The sequence below is a fragment of the Nycticebus coucang genome, chromosome 8 (assembly GCF_027406575.1).
Source record: "Nycticebus coucang isolate mNycCou1 chromosome 8, mNycCou1.pri, whole genome shotgun sequence".
NCBI classification, from domain to species: Eukaryota; Metazoa; Chordata; class Mammalia; order Primates; family Lorisidae; genus Nycticebus; species Nycticebus coucang.
In genome coordinates this window covers 67,159,376-67,186,501 of record NC_069787.1, presented here as the reverse complement: position 1 = coordinate 67,186,501, position 27,126 = coordinate 67,159,376, and the positions used below count along the sequence as shown (strand labels likewise).

General features: G+C 38.7%; 1 protein-coding gene across 2 annotated transcripts in view; it reads right to left on the bottom strand.

Moving 5' to 3' along the window:
- The window catches only part of UBE2E2 (ubiquitin conjugating enzyme E2 E2), a 423,851-nt gene that overhangs the window by 74,487 nt on the left and 322,238 nt on the right, over nt 1-27,126 (bottom strand). For both annotated transcript variants that reach the window (XM_053599310.1, XM_053599311.1), the window contains exon 4: nt 12,291-12,423. In XM_053599310.1, coding sequence (XP_053455285.1) covers nt 12,291-12,423 — 133 coding nt within the window. The remainder of the gene's footprint in view (nt 1-12,290; nt 12,424-27,126) is intronic.

The following is a 27,126-nucleotide window of genomic DNA, read 5'->3' as shown; positions in this document are numbered from 1 at the left end:
ATTATTGTGTAAGCTGTATAGCACCACATGGAAATAACTTTCCAATCCCAAAATAGTGAGAACATAATGAGAAAGAGAAAAGTTTGGTTCTGTTAGTCTTTTCAATTATCTGTTTTTTTCCTTTCTGGAAATTTATAGATCCAAATATTTAGATTACGTTGAAAAACACACATTTCTATGGGTGAGATGATTTATTCTAGCCTCTGACCCCAAAATATATTTATCTGCTAACTTCCAAATCTGTATCTCTAATTCACATGAACACCAGACCTATAAAGCTGTCAGCTTAACATTTTCTACCCAGACGTCCTATAAATTCCTTATAGACAACACCCACTCCGCCAGTTATTCAGTTCAGAAACCACCGAGTCCTCCTTGATGTCTCCAATCAGTCACCACTAATGGGGACAAGACCAGGGTGATCTGTCTACAGACATGGAAGTCTATTCCATGTCTTCATCTGGTTCCATTTGGCAGTATCTAGAAAAATTTTTGTTACAATGGAGACAAAGGGACATTGCTAATGACACTTGGTGGAGGGCACAAATGCTGCTATGTATCTTGCAATGCAAAAGATAGCCTTCTACAACAAAGTATTATGGTAGAACCTCTGTAAACTGACCACTGAAGGGACTGTAACCAACTGGTCAACATACAGAACTTCCACCAAGTACCTGTGGACCATTGCACTACATGCCCCATCTGTGAAAATTAGGTCATTTTAAGAAGGTGGTCAACCATGGAGGTTCTACTATACCTTATTCAAAACATCAATTGTGCCAAAACTGAAAAATCTTGTTCTATTATATCCCAAATGTAAAATCTATGCAACAAAGGGCACAGTTTGTTCACTTCTGTGTGTTTAGTACCTGGAGCACTACAAGATACACACATATTTATTAAACAAAGAAATAAAAAAAGATTCACACATTATTCTCCTTACTTTTATTCTTATAGCTTAGTCTTAGTTCTTTTCTGGTCTAGACTACTGTAGTAGCTCCTAAAAGATCCCTCTGTCTCCATGATCCCCAGGGCTGTATCTTGTTAATCTTTATAAAACAGGGTCCTGGAAAACAATAGTGGTTCAATAAATCTCTGCTTTAAAAATGAGCCTTAAAATAAATATTTTTAAAAGTGACTAACTTATAAGAACTTTGGTGGGTTTCTGCTAACACAACTGCTAAAACACTGATAACAGAGGAAAAATGTAATTGATATCTTACAATAGCTGTTAACTATACGAATCAGTATGAACCAATTAATCTGATCCCAGATTCATTTCATTAAGAATCTTTACTTTCTGTCTTTGTTTTCCTTAGTTTCTACAAGGCAAGACCTGCATAAGACCTGTAAAAGGTCAGTAGGCCATATCTTCTAATTCAATAACCAGCCATGATTACACACCGACTCTGATGGACGGCTGGGAACATTCCTTTGTCCCTGCTTCATTTTCTCTGGACCTGCCTGAGCAAGTCAGAGATATAGCTCCAACTCTAAAAGGGAAAAAAATCAAGAAAACTTGATCATTTGCCACAAAGAACTGATATTTGATTTGGTAATCAGTCTTAAAAATGAAGTGAGACCTGCCCACTCTACCCAAACTTAACAAAGTAACATTAAATATAGTTATCCAAGCAAGTACCATTAACACGTAAAAATACTACATTTTTTCTTACATAAAGAAAGTACTATTTCCCCCCTCATTTCTCAAGTGGGCAACAAAATATGGCTTTTAAATTTAGATATATTTTATTTATTTATTTACTTATTTAGATTAAATAAGAGTCTTATTCTGTTGCCCTGGGTAGAGTACTATGGCATCAGCCTACCTCACAGCAACCTCAAATTCCCAGGTTCAAGTGATCCTCCTGCCTCAGATTCCCAAGTAGCTGGGACTACTACCACAATGCTTGGCTAATTTTTCTATTTTTAGTAGAGATAGTATCTTGTTCTTCTTTTTTTTTTTTTTTTTTAGAGACAGAGTCCCACTTTATGGCCTTCGGTAGAGTGCGGTGGCCTCACACAGCTCACAGCAACCTCCAACTCCTGGGCTTAAGCGATTCTCTTGCCTCAGCCTCCCGAGTAGCTGGGACTACAGGCGGCCGCCACAACGCCCGGCTATTTTTTGGTTGCAATTTGGCCGGGGCCGGGTTTGAACCCGCCACCCTCGGTATATGGGGCTGGCGCCCTACCGACTGAGCCACAGGCGCCGCCCAGTATCTTGTTCTTGAACTCCTGAGCTCAAGCGATCCTCTTGAGTCAGCTTCCTAGAGCGTTAGAATTATAGGTGTGACCCACTGTACCCACCCTGGTTTTTGAGTTTATAAATAATCGACATAGGGTATCTGTGCCATGTCTTCATCTGGTCCCATCAGGGGCCCTTTTCTGTAAGATTACCAAAATGCCAAAAGCGAAGTTCCTTCTGGCTTAATCTTGCAGGTTTTCCTCTTTACAAAACTATTCCTTTCAATATCACCTTATTGTCCTTGAACTTTCTGTGACTCATAGCGTTTCTCTCAGAATTCCCAGTGTTTACTGTTTTCTGGGATTAGGGAGAGAATCACTCACTACTCTGATATTTGGGATACTGAAAATTTCTCTCTTCAGAAAATGAAAGTGAGCAGAGGGTATCACTTGTGTAGATCTGGGAATCTTGCCTTGAAAAAGTTGCCTCCCTCTGGCAAGCAAGTTGCCATCTTTCCCTGGTCCTGACTGCAAACAAGTTCATTTCCCAAGCATCTGAATGTGTTACTCGAGGCTCCTCTGTTCACCTAACTTCCCTGTAGAAAAAGATCCCTTGTGAAGGAATGAAAATCTGTTTGCCCCTCCCAGTTATGCTAACAGTAGTATCAACCAAAGCCAATTCCCATTTGGAGGGAATTCACACCCACAAAGAAAGGAACTCCAGAGTATGGAAGGGGCACAGCAAAATAGCTTTTTGAAACTCAGGCAGGGCTTTCAATGGGGGAGTGCCAGTAGATATCAGAAGGCTGATTACACGCCACCTCCATGAGAACTCATGCTAAGTTACAGGTGGCTGAGTTGATCCAACCTGATAGATTAAGTTGGCTTGACAATAAGCACTTCAGAGGAAACAATAGTAAACTAACGGTCCTTCTTTAAAGTTGGTGAACTGTATCAGCCTACAGAAAGCTAGGGAGAGAGGTATCCTCCTAAAATACAACTACACTGAACTTCCTGTCAGCAAATGGCTGGTTCCCATTAGCCTCTAGGTATATTTAATTTGGTTTATAACAAAAAAGTTTTTATTACTTGTCCAGAAAACAAACAAAACCCAATCTTACTTCTTAGTAATTACAATGTTGATGTTTACGGAAAGTGGTAGCTGGACACACAGATACGATGTATACTTTTTTAAAAGCACAAAAACAATGATTCATTTTTGATTATTACACTCACAAGATTAAAAAATGCTATCACATTTTTAAAGGTTTATCAAAAAGGAACATGGATCAAAAAGAAAAACCATTGACTCATGTGATATAAGTAATCCTATCAGATACTGAGGATACAAAGCTGTTTTGATACTAGTTAAGTGTGAAAATATGAAATGATTTCTTTTTTTTTTCCTTTGGCCAAGTACAGGAAACTTTAGTGATGTTACACGATAAGGTGGGACTCCATAGGCCCCTCCTGTTCTTCAGAGGTTCTGGTGTAGAAAGTGTGTCAAGAGGAGATTCTCAGTGAGTTGGGGGACTGAGTAGGCAGGGGTATCCCAGCAGCTAAGGACATCCCTCTTCCTCTTGTGCCCTGGCTGGGGCTGGTGGTCCAGGGGGTCTTACTCCTTGGAGCTCATGTGGGCCATTAGGTCCACCACCCTGTTGCTGTAGCCAAATTCATTGTCATACCAGGCAATGAGTTTGAAAAAGTGGTTGTTGAGGGCAATGCCAGCCCCAGCATCAAGAGCCCAGGATGCCCTTGAGGGGGCCCTCTGATGCCTGCTTCACTACCTTCTTGGTATCATCCTATTTGGCAGCCTTCTCCAGATGGCAAGTGAGGTCCATGACTGACAGGTTGGAAGTGGAGACATGGAAGGCCATGCCAGTGAGCTTCCCATTCAGCTCAGGGATGACCTTGCCCACAGCCTTAGCTGCCCAAGTTGAGGCAGGGATAATGTTCTAGAGAGCTACATGGCCATCATACCACATCTTCCCACAGGGGCCATCCACAGTCTTCTGGGTGGCAGTGACAGCATGCACTGTGGTCATGAGTCCCTCCATGATACTGAAGTTATGAGCTTGGCCAAGAGGGCTAAGTAACTGGTGGTTCAGGAGCCATTGCTGACAATGGTAAGCCTGTTTTTTTACTTCTCATGGTTCACACCCAACATAAACATGGGGGCATCAGCAGAAGGGGCAGAGATGATGACCCTTTTGGCACCCTCTGTAGGTGAGCCCCAGCCTTTTCTCTGGTGGTGAAGATACCAGTGGACTCCACAACGTATTCAGCACCCGTTTCGCCCCATTTGATTTTGGTGGGATCTCACTCCTGAAAGATGGTTATGGGATACCATTGATGAAAAGCTTCCCATTCTTGGCCTTGACTGTGTCCTGGAACTTGCCATGGGTGGAATCATACAGGAACGTTTAGACCATGTATTTGAGGTCAATGAAGGGGTCACTGAGGGTGACCATATCCACTTCGCCAGAGTTAAAAGCAGCCTTGGTGACCAGGAGCCCAATATGGCCAAAGAAATGATTTCTTCTTTAGCTTAAAGCCAGGACAATGCAAAAACCAGTATTTATTATTCAATACAGATGTAATACCCCAGTCTCTGTGAATAAGGAGCACACTGGAGAAAAGCCCCCAGAGTCCTTGGAAAGGGGATCTTGGCATAACTGAAAGTCATTCTACATCCAACATTCATTCCTCTTGTACCATCTCTTCCTCTCCCCACAAAAATACGTGGGTTGGGAGAATGGTCTGATAAAATTAATTTATACCAGAGTGCATAATCTAGGAACAAATGTTCCTTCTTCCAGGGCTATAAAAAATCCAATCTTCTCTATGACTAGAATGAAAGGTCCATTTTAGAACTGGGCTTGGATTCTTGTTATGCTACTGACTTCATGTGCAGCCCATGCTCCTCTCAACCTCCATGGACCTCAGTTCCCTGATCCACTAAGTGAGGGACAATGAACAAGTTTTTGATAGCACAGTTGTATGTATTAAGTTAATTCAACAAATTTTTATTGAATGACTACTGAATCACCAGGCATTATTCTACAACCAGCGAATACAGGAGTGACTTCAAAATAGACAAAGTACGCTTATGGAGCTTACATGCAAACTGGGGAAAGGGAGACAAAATAAACAAAGAACTATATAATATAATGCCGGGGGGAGAAGTGTTATAGCCAAAAACAAGCACAATGGTGAAGGTGAAGCACAATTCCCCCCCTTATAGGGAATATGAAACTGAAATTTGTCATGCAAAAGCCTCTCTGAATAGAGACTTGAAGGGAGAAATGAGTAAGACATGTGACTTTCTGGGGGGGGAAGGATAAAGGAATAGCAAATAGAAAGACTTGTGAAGGGGCATGCTTGGAGTATTTGACAAAAAGTGATGGTGGATGATTTTCAAAAGTATATTGTAGTGATATCCAAATAGCTGGGAATCAGAAAACAGTTTTAAGCAAAGAAATGACTTAATGTGACACACTATAAAAGGAATCTTTCCCTGTGGGGTAAACACAGCAAGAAGGACAAGGAGCCCTGATAGCAGAATCCCACAATAACCTGGGGAAGGAAGCAGTCGGTGGTAGCTTGGGCCAAAGTGATACTAGGGTGAGGTGATAAGAAATGGTTAGATTCTGAATTTATTTTGAAGATTGAACCAGTGGCACTAGGTCTCTCTTGGCTGTGTGGGAAAAGTCAAGATGATGGAAACATTTTTAGCTTTGGTAACTGGACAAACAGGCATGATATTCTTTAAGATGGGAAGATCAGAGGCACTGGACTAGCTACAGTGGGACTAGGGTGTGTAATCAAAAGTTTGGTTTTAAACTTGTGAAGTTTGAGATGACTATTGGATGTTCAACTGAAGATGTCAAATAGGCAATTCAAAAAATGTATGAAGGGACTTGATATATGGCCAAGCTGTATGTGAATGTATGAACTCTGGTAAAAAACAAGTTAATTCATGTCATTCCATAACAACTGTGTGTTCTCTAAACAAGGCCAAAGTAAGGAGAGGGCACACACGCTCTTTCTGAAAATCCTGAGAAACACATTCAACTTTCTTCTTTGAGCAGCAGCAGCAACAACAATTTTAAAAAAGCACATAATAGTAACCAAGTTAAGATAAAGGTGTGAAACTCATTGCTGAACTTTAGTTACAGACTGCTCTCTGGCTTTCAAATGCTGGATACTGTAACTGGCTACTGTTTTCATGAGTAGCCTTGACCTGTTAATTTAAGTAAAAATCCAGGAAGGAAATAAAGATTTTGAAAACCCAAAAAACATAAATTATTTATTTCACTGTCTGAAAGTAGTTCTTATTAGATGACATTTCATTAGTAAGCAATGTATAGTTGGCTTTTATAAACCATCACCATCACCATCATAGACATATGATATGCTCTGAACTAATATTTCTAAGATAGATTTAAAAATGTATTTGAGGCTGGGTGTGGTGGCTCACAGCTGTAATTCTAGCACCCTGGAAGGCCAAGGCAGGAGTATGACTTGAGCCTCAGGAGTTGGAGTACACCCTGAGCAAGAGTTGAGACCCAGTCTCTACTGACAATGGAAAAATGAGCCTGATGGTGTGGCTGGTGCCTATAGGCCGACCTACTCGAGAGACTGAGGAGGAGGCTCTTTTGAACCCAGGAATTTGAGGTTGCTGTGAGCAAGGCTGGTGCCACAGCACTCTAGCTTCTGTGTCTTAAAGGAAAAAAAGAAGAAGAAGAAAAAAAAAATTTGATAAAATTGTAGTGAAAGAACTATACCAAAAAGCTTTTTAATATTATTCTTCATTTGTTTCACACAGATACTTCTATGTACGTATATAATTTTTTTAAATACTTCCGGCACAAATTTTATTCCTTTTTGAAGAAGATCCATTGGCAGATACTGTCTCACCACTACCAAAGAAAACAATGTTTTCTATTAATAGATATGAACAGTGCCACAGCATATCTGGCCTGAGCCTAAGTTGCTGAGATACCCAAAATAAATTCTAAAGATGCTTAACTTTCCTATCTAATCTTTTTTTTTTTTTGAGACAGAGTCTTATTATGTCGCCCTCGGTAGAGTGCTGTTACATCACAACTCACAGCAACCTCCAGCTCTTGGGCTTAGGTGATTCTCCCGCCTCAGCCTCCTGAGTAGCTGAAACTACAGGTGCCCACCACAACGCCCGGCTATTTTTTTGTTACAGTTTGGCCAGGGCTGGGTTCAAACCTAAACCTACCACCCTTAGTACATGGAGCCGGCGCCCTACTCACTGACCCACAGGCGCCACCCTGTCCTATCTAATCTTAATTCTATTTACAATGCTTACTTATTTCTTTAAAACATTCTTACTGTGTCATTCATACTCACTTACTATGTCATTCATAGTAAGAAAGAAAAAGATAAATTAAGAATGAATTTGTCTGTAAAAACAGATAATCTGACCTGTTACCCTATACGATTCTTTAGCTTAGAATGTATGTCATTAGACACAGATTATCAGAATATTTTCAGTTTTTTTGGTGGGAAAAAAATATAGGAATGTAATATTACATTATTTTGCTTCTGAATTCAACTAGTTTGTTAATTGACCTTTAAGAAAAAATACTTTCATATTATTCACAAAAAGAGATAGCTGGACAATAGTAGATATGAAAACTATTATACATTTCACTGCCAGTCAAATAAATGTAAATTAAAGTGATCATAAGATACCATTTTTCATTTACTAAACTGGCATAGATTTTAAAAATTCATAATCCTCAAAGCCGAGGGGAGTGGTAGGTTGGTGTAAACTGATAGAATTTTTCTGGAGTACAATTTGTTAAACTTTATCAAAAAAGTTTAGCCTCCTTACCTGAAAATTCCATGTCAACAATTTAGCCTCAGAATATAATCATACAAGTATATGAAATATCTAATTAAAAAGATGTTCATCACATTGCTGACTGTAACAGAAGCAATGATAAGAACTTAAAATGTCCAACCACAGAAATCTGATTAAATTTTGTTATTTCATATAATGAAATTCTATGTAGCCTCTATAATTTTAACACAATTAAATACTCACTGGAAATCTATACTGTTGGGTGAAAATATATGTTAAGTAAATATGTAATTAGGAAGCCTTGGGGAATGTGGCTCATTTTTAGTAAAAAGATGTGTGTATGTATATATGCAGAAAACAAAAATCTCATAGGCACAGTGGCTCACACCTGTAATCCTAGCACTCTGGGAGGCCCAGGAGGCCTACTCCTGAGCTCAGGAGTTTTGAGACCAGCCTGAGCAAGAGTGAGACCCCATCTCTAAAAAATGACCAGGTATTATGGTGGGTACCTCTAGTTCTAGTTACTTGGGTGGCTGAGGCAAGAGGATCACTTGAGTCCAAGTGTTTGAGGTTGCTGTGAGCTATGACGCCACAGTACTCTATAGAAGGTGACAAAATGAGACTGTCTCAAAAAAAAAAAAAGCAAAGAAAAAAGAAAGAAAGCAAAAAATCTCAAAAAAGATATACCAAAATGTCATGAATAATGAGTTTTGGGGCTAGGTACATATCTTCCTTTTTGCTTATCTGCAATGGCTTTTTATTCCATTAAGACATACGTAGACTGTAAAACTAAAAACATTAAAATATTCACATATTAAACTTTATTTTAAAAGTACAGATTTTGAACAATCTGAGGAGTTATGAATAAGAAATGTAATCTCCAACAAAATATAAAGTACTTCTGCTTTACAAATACAGATACCTGAAATATAACATTAAAATACATGTTCACAATAAAAAATAAATATGGTGTTAAAACCTTTTGGACACACCATCAGTTTATTATCCTTTCTTCTTGGCCATAATGCATTATTGTTAGAGTTTCATTAGACAAATATTTTCCCAGAGAGAAAACTACCATTGGTGGTTAAGTACTTAACTGAAGACTTGGTAGCAAATATAGCTGACAGTGTCATATAGCCAACCTATACCATAGTCCCTGAAATATGTCAGGACAGATGTTAAATTCTTTCCATGCCCTATTTTTACTAATAAACTTCTCTAGGGCAACTGTGTATAATTCAGAGGTTAAGTACACAGATCCCAGAGTCAGAGTTCAATAGATTGCTGGTTGTGTATTTTTGGAAAACCTCTGTAAGCCTCATCTAAGTTTTCTCATCTGTGAGAAGGGAGCACCCTAGACTTTAATTAGAGTATTTCAGGAGAAGAGACGAGTTGGCACAGCTGATGTCCAAGGACAGGACTTGACTCAGTAAAGAAACTCAACAGTACTAATGACTCTTTTCCTCTTGCTTTTTCTAGCTTCATTTAATCTACAAATTTCTGTCATAAAGAACTTGGATAAGAACACACATTTTCTGAGACTTCTATTTCACAGACAGACCACACCAGATTTACAAGCAGTTCAACTGCCTGATCTGAGTTTTCCTTCCTCTTCTACACCCTGTACATCCTTTATTGTAGATGTTGTCAAAGAAAAGAGCCTTCTATTTCTGAGTACAATAGGTACTTCAGGTGATTTATGGGCTGGTCCAAAGTAGAAAATGAATGTATAAAGTTCCCCTATCAGTAAAAGAAAGTATTAGATTTACTACGGCTTTGTCATGGAAAACCTACCAAATGTAAGCTCTGGGTGGCCACCGGTGGCACCAGTCAAGTATACCTGAATAAAATATATTGTGTAATGAAATAAGGAACATGGGCTTTGGGGCTCGACTTCCTAAGTTTAAATCCTGACACGATGATGGTTGCACAATGCTGGGCAAGTTAGTTTATTTGTGTCCTCATTGGTAAAATGAGAATAATTATAATTATTACTTATTATTGCTTTAGTATCATAGTGTTAGGGTAAGCAGTTAGTTAGACATGAAGAGGGTGGATGGTGGGTGCTATTTGGGACTGGCTTAAGTCAGGCTGGCTTGAGTTGTAACGGGAATGGAGCTAAATCAAGACCTTGTGGGGACTTGCAGGTGAGTTGCCTTGAGATAGAGACTAATCAATGTCATAAGGACTTTCTGACATGGACAAACAGATGTGGTCATACTGACTTGGGTTGTCTTGGGACCCTAGGGAAGGGGCTCCCAAGAAAGCAGATGATGTGTCAAAGGGGTCCCTAAGGACTGATCATGTTTGGTTTACAATAGAAGGTCTCTAAAGACTGACCAATCAGAAAGAGGCAGAGAAACCACAGAGTGGAAATGCGATTAAAGCCTCCATAGAGAGCCTTGGTAACAACGTCCCTAAGTGAATTACTCTCATTAACAGTAAAAAAAAAAAAATCACATTCCTGGGCAGCCACTCCTGTGGCTCAAAGGAGTAGGGTGCTGGCCCCATATGCTGGAGGTAGTGGGTTCAAACCCAGCCCCGGCCAGAAACTAGAAAAAAAAAAAAATCACATTCCCCACCACCATGATAGTTTACAAATACTATGGGAACCCCTGGAAATTGACTTACAAGGATAGAAAAGGGGAGGGTTCCTAATTCCAGGAATTCTCCACCCTTTTTCAAGGAAAACCACAAACATTCCATCTCCCACTTAACATAAAATTAGAGAATCAGCATAAAAAGAGAAATCTTGTTAAACCCACTGTCTCCTTTACTTGCAGGGGCTGACCTGTTCCTTATTTGGAATATCCTATGCTATAATCTTTAATAAAACTTTGGCACTCTGCCTGCTTTCACTTGCTTGCTCTGCTTATTCATTCCATCAACTCAGCATCAGTAACCATTCTTCAGTACTGGGAACCAAGAACCTGGGAACATGGAGACCTGACACCTGGACCCTCAACACCTAACAAAAGTACTATCCAAGCATTAATGGAAAGGTAGAAAAAAGAAAGAGTAGGAGGAAAAACAGAAAAAGGAAGAAAGGACAGAAAACTCATGGTGAAGGTCTAGTTTTATTCTTTTTTTTTTTTTTTTTTGTAGAGGCAGAGTCTCACTATACTGCCCTTGGGTAGAGTGCTGTGGCGTCACACGGCTCACAGCAACCTCTAACTCTTGGGCTTACGCGATTCTCTTGCCTCAGCCTCCCAAGCAGCTGGGACTACAGTCACCCGCCACAACGCCCAGCTATTTTTTGTTGCAGTTTGGCCGGGGCTGGGTTTGAACCCGCCACCCTCGGCATATGGGGCCGGCGCCCTACTCACTGAGCCACAGGCGCCACCCAATCTAGTTTTATTCTTGTTTTTAAAAATTGTTTACTCCAACCTACAATTCAAAGAAGTTTCATTTTCCTGTGCACTGACAAATTAAGTCAGGGCCAGATGAGAATTTTTTAAAACACAGAGTCAGTATCTCAGGATGATTTCCTTTGCCATACTGGAGAACGAATGCTAATGGACATGATACTTGTAAGAGTCAAATGCCTGGCTTATAGGCATTAGAAAGGAATATAAAGACATCTTAAAACACATAATCTTGGCTTAAATAAATGAGAGCTCTTCTATGTCCTGAATGCACTGCACTCTTGTGCTTTCTTTAGACATGGACATGGATAAATTTTCATTAATCCATCAGTTTTATTAATGAATCATAAATACTTCTTTACGACATTTCCTTGGCATGATTTTTAAACCTCTGTGGGTCACACTTTCCATTTTAGTACATGTGTATTTCACGTGAGCAGTCAAACCTTGGAAGTACCAAAACGCAAAGCTACATAGCTAGTGCTATAAGCCCTGCCTTGGTGAGGCTTCCTCTGCCATTAGCCTGAATTCTGAGCTTGGATTGGGCTCTGGCTCCAGGATATGTCTGGTTGTCTGGACTCTCACATTAGCCCTAGCCCAACCTTACTCCCCCATGTCCAGCCATAAAAAGCAGTGTTTTACATTACAGTGAAACAAATACCACAGAGAGGAGACAATAAAAAAAGGATGAGAAAAAGCAATGAAACTGTAAAAAGCTGGGACTGGGTAGTACCTTATAATTGTTCATGTTGTTTTTTTTCACACACTACCATCTTGGGAAGTTGTCTATGCTAACAGAATAGACATGCATTCCTACATATGCATTTCAAAGAATATTATATGTATATACCCATATAATCATATATATTGCTAAAAATGGATAAATACTTCATACTGACCTTAGGGGGCTTAAATGGATAGTCTGGTGAAAAGGTAATGTCAAGAAAGAACACCCCTCCTTCATAGACAGATCCTGGGGGTCCCAATATAGTTGACCTCCATTCATAAATGTTGTCTCCTTTGGGTCCAGCACTGAAATAAGACATACAAATGAAATGTGCTTAGAAATTACATAAAGCCTGGAATTTAAAAAATCTATTTATGGTAACAATAAATTGAGCAAATCAACAAAAACAGAACGAAGTTAATAGATTAATTCTCTGTTATGATTCATATTGTCAATATCATTATTCTATAAATGAAATGTGTTGATATTACTTAATAAAACAGAACCATGAAGATAGATCCTGTTTTGTTATTCATAACCCTAAGCATATGTTACAAAAGAATCCAAGGACCAGAGGTAGAAGATGAAATATTTAATAAAAGTATAAGATTATTTGTGAAGTCAAAGAGATAAAACTTCAAAGTAAGAAAGGCTGCTGGAGCACAACTACTCTACCCCTGAGGACACAAATGAGGTCTGTGGAGATTAGAAAATAACCATCATGCAAAGACTCAGCTCAAATATCATATCCCATTGGAATTCTTTTTTATATTCGAAGGCTGGAGTACAGTGATACAATCATAGCTCACTACAACCTCCAACTCCCAGGCTCAAACTATCTGCCCTGCCTCAGCCTCCCAAGTGGCTGAAACTATAGGCACAGGCCATCATGCCCAGCTAGTTTTTCTTCCTTTCTTCTTTTCTTTTCTTCTTTCGCTCAAAGGATTCCCCAACTTATAAATCAGACCAGTGAGGCCTGCAGATGATAAAATATGTCATTTTATTAACTATGCTTTGTAAATATTGCTTCTTCTATCCCTCTCAAGAATTTCCTGGAATAGATTTTTGCTTTGTCCTTAGTGCCTAGTAAGGAAAGATTCCCTAGATAATAGCAAAAAGAGAAGAAGCCACTTGGTTACTAGCAGCAAAGATACATTCCTGAGTCTCAGAGAAATTTTCTGGGAAAAATAAAGCCCACAATTAAGATGCCTGGGAAAGAGTTTACCACCAACAAAGATTTAGTTTCTTTTCCCTCTTATTTTGAAATCAGTTTATATCTACAAAAATATATTGTTAAGCAGCCATTTAAATCATGAATAGACATTTATGATTTAAAAAAAAACTCAGCAAAACTGGAATAGAAGCTGATAAAAGATAACTATAAAAAAATTTCTGTAGGAGACCAGATGATTCAAGGGAAGGAGAAGTGAGAGTTAAGATTTGATTGCTCTGTAACTGTAAGAAACACCTGTGATACAACATCTCCATAACACCTTGGAGAAAGGCATGGGGAAGGGATTCGGCTCTCCTTAGCACGAGAGCATGAGCGTCAGTGATCGGCAGTCTCCACACCTGTGGTGTAAATAGCCGTGGGATCATTTCTATAAGTAGCTAGCTGCTGGAGAGGTTAGTCTGGATTCATTCATTCTCTCACGGACTTGTTTACTCTAACTCTTTTGCTCCTCCTGAATGGAGGGCGCCTGGCTTAGCGCCTTTCTACGAAGATTGTTTTTCTCTCTCTCTCCTTCTAAAATGAACTGCCCTCCGACACCTAAGGGGTGTTGATCCCAAGCAAGGTAGCACAGCAGTCCGTGTATGGACAGTTACATAGGCTAGGGCCAGTGACATGGCATCCTGGGCTCTGACATCTCATAGTAACTGTTGTATTCAATGGAAAAACACTAAAAGCACTCCCTTAAAATTGAGGAACAAGACAAGGATGCTCACTGTTTCTACTTCTAATCAGTACTGTACTAGAGATTATATTCAGCAAAGTATGATGGAAAAACATAGGAAAAAAATAAAAGTGAATTGGAGTGGAAGAAATGAAGCTCTTAGCATTTATAGAAGCTCTATAGCATTTATGTTCATGGAAAAATTATCCAAAAAATATATAATTTATTAAACTTAATAAAAGAGTTTAGCAAAGTGGCTAGATATAAGATCAATATACAACTATCAACTTCATTTCAAAACACTGACAAAACTAAAAATGCATTTTTACAAAGATTTACACTAGCATTAAAAATGTAAGAAACCTATGAATAAATTTCATGAAAGATACATAAGATCTTTATGGACAAAATTAAAAAACTTGTTGAAATACACTCAAAAGAGCTAAATAAAAAAAGAGATATAATCAAGTTTATGGGTAGGAAAGGGAGGCTTAACATGACTAGCTCCATTTTGCTTCTGACCCCCTGCAGTAATATCCTTTAGCTTAAAACCTTCTGCTTAGCTGTGTGCACAGGCCAGCTAATTATGGGAAGAATTTAATCTATAGCTCAGCTCTAAAAGAAATATGACTATTGTCCTTTTCCTAAAACTAACTCCTGGGAAGATAAGCAAAGTATGCATATAAGTAACAATGTTATGTTAAAAATTTATAGGAACATCATGGCTTGACCTATATCCTTCAAAGTTAACTGAAGAGGAACAATGAAGTTTTACAACCTCCCTGAATTCTCCCTGATGCCCAGGTGTCCATGGTCTTCTTGCAAATCCCCTCCACACCCCCCTTCCCTTAACATAAAAAGGAGCCTAAAGTTCATATAACTTAAGACAGTTCTTTAGGACATTAGTCCTCCATCTTCTCACTTTGCTGGCTCTCCAAATAAAAATCATTTTCCTTGCACCAACATGGTCTTTCGACTCACTGGCTGTCCTACTAGCTTGGACTAGGTTATAGATAGAAGAAAATTTCCCAAATGGATCTATTGTGATTCCAATCAAAGTCTAACAGGTTTAAAAAATGAAGACAAGTTAATTCTAAAATCTATTTGGAAGCTCACATAAACTCCTTAAATTTTTCCATACACATACGGAAACCTGATTTATGTCAGAACTGATGGGATTAGAAAACTAGTTTTTGTATTTAGAAAACAAATTGGATTTTTATGTTCAATAAATATTTAAAAACTCTCCTGCACCAGGATTAAATACTTAAATACAAAAGTCAAAATTTTAGAGTTTGACTGATAAAAGTGACAAAGCAAGGCAACAAACTAAGGAAAGGTAGTTGGTTATATAAAAGCAAACAAATTCTAGTGTCCAGAATATACAAGTTCCTAAGAATCAGTAAGAAAAAACTAACTCCATTAAAAGAACTATGAATAGAAATTTCCAAAAAAAGGAAACACAAAAGGCCAATAGGAAAAATGCTCAGTCTCAATAAATCAGGCAAATGAAATTCACAAATGACAATTCAATAAGAATATTTCACAGAATGTATAAAAAATAAATGACAAAACCATGTGTTGATGAGGATGCGAAACAACTGTAACTGCTATATACTGCTGATGTGCATTCAAACACTTTGGGCAAGAACACAGGCTTATCCAGTTAAGCTAAAAACACAGTTGACCCTTGAACAACAAAAGTTTGAAATGTTGTTTCAACGGGTTCAAGTTAAAACACAATATTTTTTTCATTAAATATAGTGGAAATTTTGTGAGATTGTGACAATCTGAAAAAACTCACAGATGGACCATACAGCCTAGAAATATCAAAAAATTAAGAAAATGTTAGGTATGTCATGAATGCACAAAATATATGTATTTACTCAACTATTTTTTTCATTTACTACTATAAAATATACACAAACCTCTAATGAAAAGTTAAAATGTATGAAAACTCACATACTTACCATTCGTGGCACCATTCACAATCAAAGAAAAATGCAAACAAACATAAAGGTGCAGTATTAAATTATAACTACAAAAATTAACCACAGTACATACTTTACAAATGTAATAATTTATAACCACTTCTTGTTGCTACTACTGTGGTGAGCTCAAAGCACTGCAGGTTTCTGCTTAAAACCCGTGGTGCCACTAGTCATCTCCGCATGATCAGTTCATCTCTCCAGTAAATTGTGTACTGCAGTAAAAGTGATCTCTCACTCCTGTGTATTTTTCATTGTGTTTTGTGCAATATGATAAACCTAAAGAATACCACGGGACCCACAGAAAGTGCCACTAGTGAGCTGGAAGTGCTTCCAAGAAGCACAGTTATATCAGTACGAGACAAATTTGAATTACTTGGTATGTGCCTTAGATTGAGGCCCGCCGTTGTGGTTGCCCACAATTTCAGACAATTCACCTTGTACACAGATAATATAAACTTAAAGTTCTGATAAATATATTGCAGTACTCTAAATGTATTTTCTTTTCTCTATTTTTTATTTATTTTTTTAAGACCAAGTCTCACTTTGTTACCCTCAGTAAAGTGCTGTGGCATCATATCTCACAGCAACTCCAAACTCTTGGGGGTTCAAGTGATCCCCTTGCCTCAACCTCCCAAGTAGCTGGAACTACAAGCACCTGCCACAACACCAGTCTATTTTTAGAGACGAGGTCTCATTCTTGCTCAGGCTGGTCTTAAACTCCTGAGCTCAGGTGATCCACTCACTTGGGCCTCCCAGAGTGCTGGGATTACAGGCAAGAGCCACTGCGCTTGGCCTTTCCTTATTTTTTAAATAATATTTTCTTTTTTCTAGCCAACTTTATTCTATGCATACAGTATATAGTACATATAACACACAAAATGTGTTAAATATATTATCCGTAAGGCTTCTTCTGATCAACAGTAGGCTACTAGTAGTTACATTTGGAGAGAGTCTATATGTATACCATGGAATTCTACTCACCCATAAAAAGATGGAGACTCTACACCTTTTGTATTAACCTGCATAGAGTTGGAGAGCATTCTCTTTAGTAATGTATCACAACAATGGAAAAGCAAGTATCCAATATACTCAATACTAATATGAAGTTAGCAGACAAGCTAATACATGCGCACACAAGAGAAAACTCCATTCAATTCAAGTTGGGGGGGAGGAAGGAGAGAAGAGAAGGGAGGTAGGTTGGTGTGCTCCTGCCTAATGGGCACGATGTAAGGGTATATGGCACACCTCCCTACAAAAGGGACCTCGCCTAAAAATGCAAACATTGTAATCTAATCATATGTGCCCTCATATTAATCTGAAATTTCAAAAAATTGGGGAGGGGGCAGTCAAAAGTTATACACGAACTTAGACTGCACAGAGGATCAACTTCTTTTTATAACACATCCTATTTTTACAACACAGCATAGCTTTCCCAGGTATATACCACAAAGAAACCTCGACACATATGTACCAGAAGACATGTACAAAGAATGTTCATGGAAGCATTATATGTAATAGCAAAATTGGAAACAACACAAATGCCCACCGACAGAAAAAGGAATAAATTTACCCAAAGGAATATTATACAGCTTTGAAAAAAATACAGTAACATGAATCTTGATACTGAATAAAAAAAGAAAGTCTAACAAAATATATATAATAAGATACTATTTCTCTACAATGCTTAAAAACAAGCAAATAAGAAAATACATTGTGGAGGGACACGCAGATATGGGTGAAGGCAAAAAAATGAATATGAAAAAAGTTCAGAAGAGTGGTTCCCTGTGTGGGAACAAAGGTTGCAGGAGCACACAGGAGGTTTGAGAGTTCTGAGTAGTTCTCAGTGTGTGGCGGTGGATTCAAGAGTTGTCTGTTTTATTACTAGGCTTCGTAACCCACTTACATATTAGGTATGTTCCTATATTTTTATCAAATTTTTGTATTAAGAAAAAAGTATTTTAAATGTCCACCCAATGTCATGTGAGAGATGTTGCAATGTATGTGCAGTGTGATCCTGCTGTATTAAATTTTAAAAAATCCCATTGTACAAATACCTTATATTGTTTATGAATACATGTCTTTGTCAAAGTTGTTTAAGAAAAAGACTGCACAGATATATCTAAATATATACAGTGGTTGTGCAAAGAACAAGGGGCGAGGAGGAGTGAGGAGAAGGCCAGAAACAGTTCTAGAGATGAGAAATCAGAGTACAGTTTTATCTCTAGTGTTTAATTTCCCTTATTTAAGAAAAGATGAAGTAAATAAAATCCTATCACAGCTCTCCTAGCTTATTGCAAAGGGCTGAAATGTATTGAGAAGCAGTTAAGGAACCGGAGGACAGCACTCCTGCCCCACCTTCCCTCTTATCTACCAACCCTGTAACTGGCAATGAGGCACAGACTACGTTCAGCCCAGATGACAATAAAGCTCTGGCAAGTAGCCTCTGTTGCCAGACAAGCTCACTCACTTGGATGATAATAATACACATAGTTACGCCCTTAGCTATAATTAAACTCAATAAGAATAGATAAGTTTATCATAAGGAAGAGCTTAGAAGTACAGTAAATTATAGGTTTATAGTTACAAGATTACTTCAAGGTAGATGAAGAAAGTCAGTTAAAAGAAATCACACAGGAGAGTACACAGCTATAAAATAATGTGCACAAACACGTCTCAAATACAAAGATAAAATTTCTCTGACTCATTTTGAGGAGATAATCTTCCAAGTGTGGTAATATCAAATAGTGCTGTGGAGGAAGGAGCTCAAAAGTCTAAGACAGGAGGTACCTCACTAGGGAGGGCAATGTTTGCACATAATGTAAACTCAATTTGTGTCCATTTTCAATTGTATTCAGCCCTCTGTAAGAACTCAAAATTTTACTGGTTCTTTGAAGTCAGCTAACAGTAGACCCATAACTCATAGTCAATATTATTACTCTGAGTTGGTTTTCCTGTTTAAGTATGCTTTTTAAAGAAATAGCCAGTAGCAGCAAATTGTCTTGAAACCTAGTATTTCCAGATTGACTTTTAGCAATGTAGCCTACCATTTCAGAAATAGTCTGTCTGCATCATTTGTAATCCCAAAGCTAATAATAGCAGGCAGTGGTTCTTGAACTACACAGCCTTCCACCTCACTCACATTTGGAAATGTCCCAGTTGAGAACCCTTTGTGTAAAAGTCCAGAACACTATGTTATACAGTACAGTAGCCACGCAGGCTATGGAGCATTTGAATGTGGCTAGCAAATTGAGATGTGCTGTAAATGTGAAATACACACCAAATTTTGAGGACAATGCAAAGGAAAACAAAACATCTCATTAATATTTTAACTTAATAACCACTTAATATTCATCTACTTTATTTAGTAATAAACAATTACATGTCAAAATGGCAACATGTCAAAATGGCAATATGTGGGATACAGTTCGCTAAAATGTATTAAAATAGACTTCACTTCTTTTTTTTTTTTTTTGCTTTTTAAAGTGTGGCTACTAGAAAATTTAAAGTTACACACGTGGCTCACATTATATTTCTATTCTACTGTTTTGAAGCAGTGCTACCCCATAAAGCCTCTGTGATGATGTAAGTGTTCTAGTTTTGCTCATCGTTATTCAGTCAGGCAGCCACTAGCCACATGTGGTTATCAGGCACTTCAAATGAGGATGGTGAGATTACAACTAAAATTTCAACTGATCCTAATGAAATTAAATTTAAATAGCTACATATAGGAGCTAGTGCCTACTGTATTGAACAGTATTGGTCTGGAGGCCCCATACTGATCAAAATGATTTTTAATGTCAGAATTATTTATTTCTTTTGAAACAGAAGAACAGACTTGTATATGCTTTACTGAATTGAAGAAGTGAGAAGCAAATGATTTATAATAATGATAATTTAATGATTACTTCTCCCCTAAGTTGCAACATAGAGTAGTGGTAAAGAGCATAAACAGAAACAGGCTCTAGCAGGGGAGTCCAAGGGCCACAAATGGATTGTGTGAGCACATTGTTGCTTATTTGTTATGCCTGATTATCATGAAAATTATGCACAGATTTTTTTTTTTTTGCTCATTAGCTATTGCTAGTGTTTGTACATTTCATGTGTGGCCCAAGACAATTCTTCTTTCAACGTGGCACAAAGAAGCCAAAAAGTTGGACACCTCTGCAAGTCTAGAGTGTGACTTCCTTGTCTGAACCCTGGCCTTGACATTTAAAACTTGTTACAACCCTGGGCAAATGTATATTCCTTGCATGTCTTAAGTCTCCTCATCTGCAAAATAGAGTATAGTCCCAATTTCACGAAGCAACTTAAATTTTTAGTAGAACTGTAGTCACACAACTTGGAAAATGGAGCCTGTGATAGCTTCCAAATAAATATTAGCTGCTACTGTGGTTGCTGCTGCATGTTGTGGATTATACACACTCCAAAGGTTTAAATTTATAAGAGTTTCAGGATCTAGAAAACAAGCTACTAAACCTCTGCAGTGAAAACGACAATCCTCCTCATCATCACCATCATCAGGATCATCATCATCATCATCCTTCAACCTAATCTTAGGGAGCATATTTCGGTAGGGCAGAACTTTTTGGCAATCATCCAAATTCACAGCTGCTATTTTCAGGCAATCCAAGTTGTCAATGAACAGAATGTTTATTTAACATCAGAATTTTGACATTTGCAGCTATTTAGCAGCAATGCTTTCCCACTTACAATATTCTTAAAATGATCAATTCTCCTAATATTATTTACAAGTCAAGCTAATACTCATAGTTAAATTTCAAAATAAAATTAGGTAACTGCAAATATAAGCAAATTACAAATTAATTGAATGCTCAAGGTTGCTGCTGAAAAATCCTGCGAGAGAATCAATGCTATAAACTACGTTCAGATTCCCATGCTGTAACCCTATGTACAGTTGGAATATAACACACAGAGAAAATGATGAAAAGGACTAGGCCCTCGCATGGCAAGATGCTTTAAATCTACTGAATACTTTCACTGTGCTGTGCCAGGGCGATGACTCTAGGTGCTTTGTCTGATGCCTTTTCCCCAAACACTGACTTTGGGACAGGGAAACAGGAGGGATGCTTGGGCACTATTGGGAGATTCTGGCTCCACAGGATACCTTCATAATAACAGCTTCATAAGTACAATAACAATGGTACCTCAATCCAAGGGTTATTGGAAAGTTTTAGGGCACTAATACAAATAAATGCTTTCAATGCTGAACAAACAGCTGTTTGTATTTGTATAAATCTTGATCGTAAGGGGTTATAATTTTGATGGCATAACTAGAATAAATCATAGGGAAATGGGCCTTTAAAAATTAGTATTCATGGAAAAGATTACTTAAAAAAAAAAGTTGTTTTTTTTTTGAGACAGAGTCTCACTATGTTGCCCTTGGCAGAGTGCTGTGGCGTCACAGCTCACAGCAACCTCAAACTCTTGGGCTCAAGTGATTCTCTTTCCTCAGCCTCCTAAGTAGCTGGGACTACAGATGCCCACCACAACGCCCAGCTATTTTTTGGTTGCATCTGTCATTGTTGTTTAGCAGGTCTGGGCTGGGCTTGAACACGCCAGCCTCAGTGTATGTGGCTGGCGCCCTACTCACTGAGCTACAGGCGCCGAGCCTAAAAATAAAACTTTTAACTCCAGCAGATACCCAAACCATGTATTTAGAAATTCAAGTATACCACAAAGCAAGTGAGAGTTGCTGTTTGTTAGTCCTAAGACCCAGTGAGATTCTCCTAAAGTGTGTATGTGTGACTCACCAGGCAGGGAGGTACCTTGTGTGAGGAACAGGATCAGTCCCTGCAGACCGCAAATTAAATCAATTAAAGACGATCTTGAGGGAAGGGGACTGGCCTGAAATTGATGGGGACAGGGTGGTAAGAAGATAGTAAGAGGGGATTTTTCAGATGCTCTAGCAACCTCTGCTTAAAGGGGTTGTAAGACTCCATGGAACTGAATTCATCCCTTCTAGTGGGCAGACACATTGTTCACACTCAAATGATATATTGCACCTATGTCCAAAGTTCCTTTGGAAACTAGCTACAGGAATACTGAGCTTCTGGCTTACCCAGTAATGTGTTCCCTCTAGTGTCCACCTGCCTCTAATTTAGGGTCCTACTTCAATTCGCTTGTCCTCTTCAGTGATACCTCTTCTGTGTTTGTCTCCCCATGAGCTCTACCCTCAGCCACCTTGTCTTCTCACCTCCATTCTCCGTATCTCATTACCCACCTTTGCTAATCCACCAAACAGTGACAATATTCTTAACCTAGCCAGAAAACCAAGAGTCATCCTTTACTATGTTTCCTCCTTCTTCTCTTCTCTAAATTCTCCAAATCCTCTCAAATTTTACTTCATAGCTCTCTCTCTGTAACCTGTCTTTTGGCTGCATAGACTCTCACTTAGGTTATGGTACCAGCATCCTCTGTAGTTTCCTTGCCCACAGTCCTGCTTTCCTCCAATATATCTACTAAGCTGCAGCTAGAGAAATATCCAGAAACTATACATGTGATCTTTTTGTTTCTCTGCTTCTCCAAGATTAAGCCCAAATTTCTGTGTAGCATATAAAGTCTTTCATAAAGATTTGGTTCCCACTTAACACATTTCTGTTCTCATTCCTTGCCACTCCCAGAGCTCTCCTTCCACTCTAGTCTCCAATCATACTGAAATTTACCGGCAGAGCTTTCAAGGGAACTGGACTCTTTCTTGCCTCCTGGCTTTTGCATAAGATGTTTGTGGGTCTGAGTGTTCTATCTGACCTTTAGGCTTTCTTACCTGTATTCTCCTCCAGTACCTCTTCCCTGGCCTCTAAAGGCTGCATTAGGTTCTCCTTTGGAAGTGGTCATGTTCTATACCAATATAAGCATTATAAAACAGATATGCACAGGACCTCTAATACTAAGAGGAAATATTAAGGTAGAGCATGATGGATCATAGGAAAAAGGTACTCTACTTTGATAGTGAAAAGGCATCCCCTTTGCCCTTGAAGGTGTTGAGTCAAGCCATTTCTATTAGTTGTATTGTATCTGAGAGGTCTAATTAACAATCGTGTTTCATAAACTCCTGAATTTCCTTTTTTTGGAGAGTCTCACTCTGTTACCCTGGCTGGAGTTCAGTGGCATCACTGTAGCTCAATGCAACCTCCAATTCTTGGGCCCAAGTGACCCTTCTATCTCAGCCTTCTGAGTTGCTGAGAGTCTGGGAGCCCACCACAAGGCTCTGCTAATTTTTTCTATTTTTAGTAGAGATGGGGGTCTCACTCTTGCTCAGGTTGGTCTCAGACTCTTGAGTTCAAGCAATCCACCCACCCACCTCAGCCTCCCTATATATTTGTATTCAGTAATTTCTTTCCTTTTCTTCTTTTTAATTTTTTTTTTAAAACTCAATACTGCCAAAGTCTACTGAAACATCTCAGGAAGCTAGGATATAAGGGTGCTGATAGAAAGATGCATTTCATATATTGAACTAGAAGCAAAACTAGGCTGTTAGTCTTTTATCTTTTATGAGCCTTCCTAATAGTCCTTAGGTCCTAATTCTCCTAAAGTGTTCCAAGAAAAATAATTATCTTATACTTTTTGACAATGAGTATTTAATAAACAAAAAGGATATTTACCCTTATTCATACTTTCTAGATCTGAGATGTAAAGATGAGGAAAGAATCATTTGGCCAACCTTTCATCATATCTTAAAGGCACTACTGTTACCTATTTTGCTTATACCCTTTGTTGACATTGACACTGTCATGAACGTAGCAGAAGAAGAAACTGGAGGAAAAGAGGATTTTAAACCAAAAAACCCCATTACTTAATAATCAGTGTATTTCCGTTTCCTAGAGAAGGCAGCAGCTAGCAACACAGCAGCCTAAGTGCGTAAACTAGCCTTCTGAAAGCCATGGAGAAAGGAAGACTCAGTAAGTTGTGAAACTCCTAGATTTCTCCACCTCTTTTTGTGTTAGCTGTGTTTATATTTAATTTTCCCAAAGTGTGATAAATTGCAATGACTGCACAACTATGCAGTGGACTTGAAGTTTTAAGAGACAGAACTGTGTAAAGTAGTGAGCAGGGAAAAGTACAGAAATTGGGAAGCAGGAAGACTACAGGGATAAACTTGAGCATTCTTCCTTTTCCTTTTAAGCTCCATTTTTACAATACACATTCACTTGTAAGCACAAAGTCAAGCCACAAAGGCAATGTAAGGTTATAATTACAAAAACTTTAGAAATCATCTAGTTCAACTTTACATTAGCACAAAAGCATGCATTAGAGCTGAACTAGAAGGGCACTGAGTTGGATAAATAGCATAAAGTCAATCAGAATTACCTAAAATATTGAACTAAATATTACAAAAATTTAAACCCTTATTTGAAAGAACCCTAGAAAGGAGTTAATCGAGTGGTTCACAACCTTTTCCTCTTTCTTTTCCAATATACCTTCCTCTCCTTGCAGTAAAAACGACCCACCTCAGCAGTGATTCTCAGCATATACATGGGGGAAGGAGAAAGGAGCAATTAGAAAAAAATGAAACAGCTCCTCCCCTACTAAGAATCACTTCAATCCAAAGCCTTCATTTCAGAGGAGGTAATTTTAGGGGCAGCAAAGTGAAGTGCTTTGTCAAGGCCACACAAGGAAAAGAAAACCTGAGCCTCTAATTCTAAGGTGGAGCTCTCACTCTGTCACAGCTCCTGCCAACTTAGATAAAAAGGCCATAGTAAAATAAACAAAACCCAGAAATAAACAAACAAAAAACTGAACTGTTACTCTTATGATAAACTGTCCTGTTAAAGACAGGGAGCAGAAATCAAGACCAATATCTGGATATATTCTTTAAACTATTCATCCTGGGCATGTTTCAAAGATTTGTTAAACAGCCATTTTTATTTCAGCTACCAAATTCTTTCTTTAGTTTTTCAAACTAGAAACTCAATGGCAATCTTTGAACCACTCTTCATTTCTTTGGCAAACATACCACTCTTCTTCCTGTAATAGTGTTTTTATTGTTCCCTCTTCCAACCTAACTTGTGCTTTTAAACTCTGTCCTGTGTGAGAAATGAAAGGCCTCAAGGTATTCATGGTTTCCATGCAGAGCCTCTCTTGTCCATACTGTAATACTTTTGGCATGTGAGATAGCCCATATAGCAAGTATTATTTCTTTATTATTTTTTTCCCTCCAAATATGTGTTAGAAGGCTGGAGAGCTTTATGTATCTAGTGATCTTATCTGCAGTGTAAACAAACTTTTGAAAAGAGTGCAAACTACTCTGGTCCCTACACAGTTTTTAGGATGCCAAATCCCCTCAATAATTTTCTCAAAAATGTTGCCACTCATAAATGACAGAATGTAAAGCTCTCTGATTATCATTCCAGTTGCAGCTTTGTTACTTTCCAACATTTATATCAAAGTAAGAATTCCATTCAAGAAGGGGTAGATCTTATGGACAGTTAACAATCTTTAGACAGAAGAGGTAGGATTTATAATTTGAGGGCCAGGCTTGATGGGGGAGACTGAGGCAGGTGGATCACTTGAGCTCAGAAGTTTAAGACCAGCCTGACAATGTAGTGAGAATTTGCCTCTACAAAAATTAAAAGATCAGCTGGGTATGTAGGTGCATGCCTACAGTCTTAGCTCCTCAGCAGATTCAGGCAGGAAAATCACTTGCGCCCAGGAGTGGGGGGTTATATATAGCAAGCTTTAACCCAGGCAACAGAACAAGAACTTGTCTTCGGGGAAAAAAAAAATAAAAAAAAAAAAGAAAACATAAGGTAAAATTAAAACAGACCTTATAAATAATACAGCACTAAAAGATACTGATTTCCCAACAAGAGGTGATGCACAGTGGACTTAATTCAAAAGTTCCCCATTATTATGTGAGGAAATCAAGATCCCCAGAAGACCAAAAGACTGGTTAATAGGATGCTGAGACTTATTTTCAACAATTACTCACCTTTTCCTCCTTGCCTATTATGTGTAGGGCACTGTATGATCTGGGCAAGATTAAGAATAGTCTTGATCTCCAGGCCTACTGGGCAACAAGAGAGAAGGAAAGATGTATTTGTTACATGAGGAGCCCTGCAAAAAGAATGATTTTGTTTCCTAGTGGGTGGGCTGCTTTGCCCTGTCTTATATCATAGCAGTACCGTATCTCAATTCAGCAGTCATGGGTGAAGAAGAAGCACTAGATTCTGAAGGTGAACAGAGGGTGACAAGTCTCACAGGTGGTTCTGACATGAAATGCATCTTCTCTAGGGAAAGGCTTCCTAAAAGGGTGGTGATTAAGCTGGATTGGAAAGGTAAAGTAGAATTTCAATAGGGACAGGAAAATGGGGCATAATGGGTTAAAGTCACCTTACAGAACAGAAGCAGGGAGGAAGAAAGTGGGTGGCCATTTGGGAGAAAAGCAAATACCATATACCAGGGAGAATACAGAATCCAGAAGAAGGAGCTTGTCGAGGAAGCAAGCCTGCAGCATGAACAATCAACAGCTCTTGGACAAGCACCTGGCTGCAATGAAGATAAATCCGAGAAGCTATAGAGCAGAACATGAAGGAGCAAGGTATCTGCAGAGATCTCCAACCCATAAGAGGCTTGGAGTCTAGAGAGAAAGGTAGGCGAGTGGTTTATTTCTCCTTCTCTCACATCTTTGGCTATCAGAGGGCTTCTGAACTGCTGGAGAGCTCTTCTACCCTCACAAGTCCAAAAATAGTTGCCACAAGTGAACTAGGAGCTTCTTGAGGATAAAGCATCAGGCTGCCAGTGCCCTCAGGGTCGCTTCTGGTCACTGCAGACCTGAGCTGAGAAGGCAGGCACCTGTACTGTTTATGCACCCATCAAGCACCTCTATCCTCCCCAGAGGGCTTCAGTCCCTTAGTTTTTGTCTCACTGGAGCCTATACAAACATTTCCCAAATGTGGCACAGGCAGGTTCCTGGGGGATCTGGGTGGGCACCTTGGGGAATTGGGGTGACCCCAAAGCCTGGACATTCTGGGTGGACTGCTATTAGTCTTTTTCTACCTCCTGGAGATCTAAACACTCATAAAGTCTGTCCTACAAGGAGTTCTACAGACTCATTATATCTCTAGCCCTAGGGGGTTTTAAACACCCATTAAGTAAAGAATAG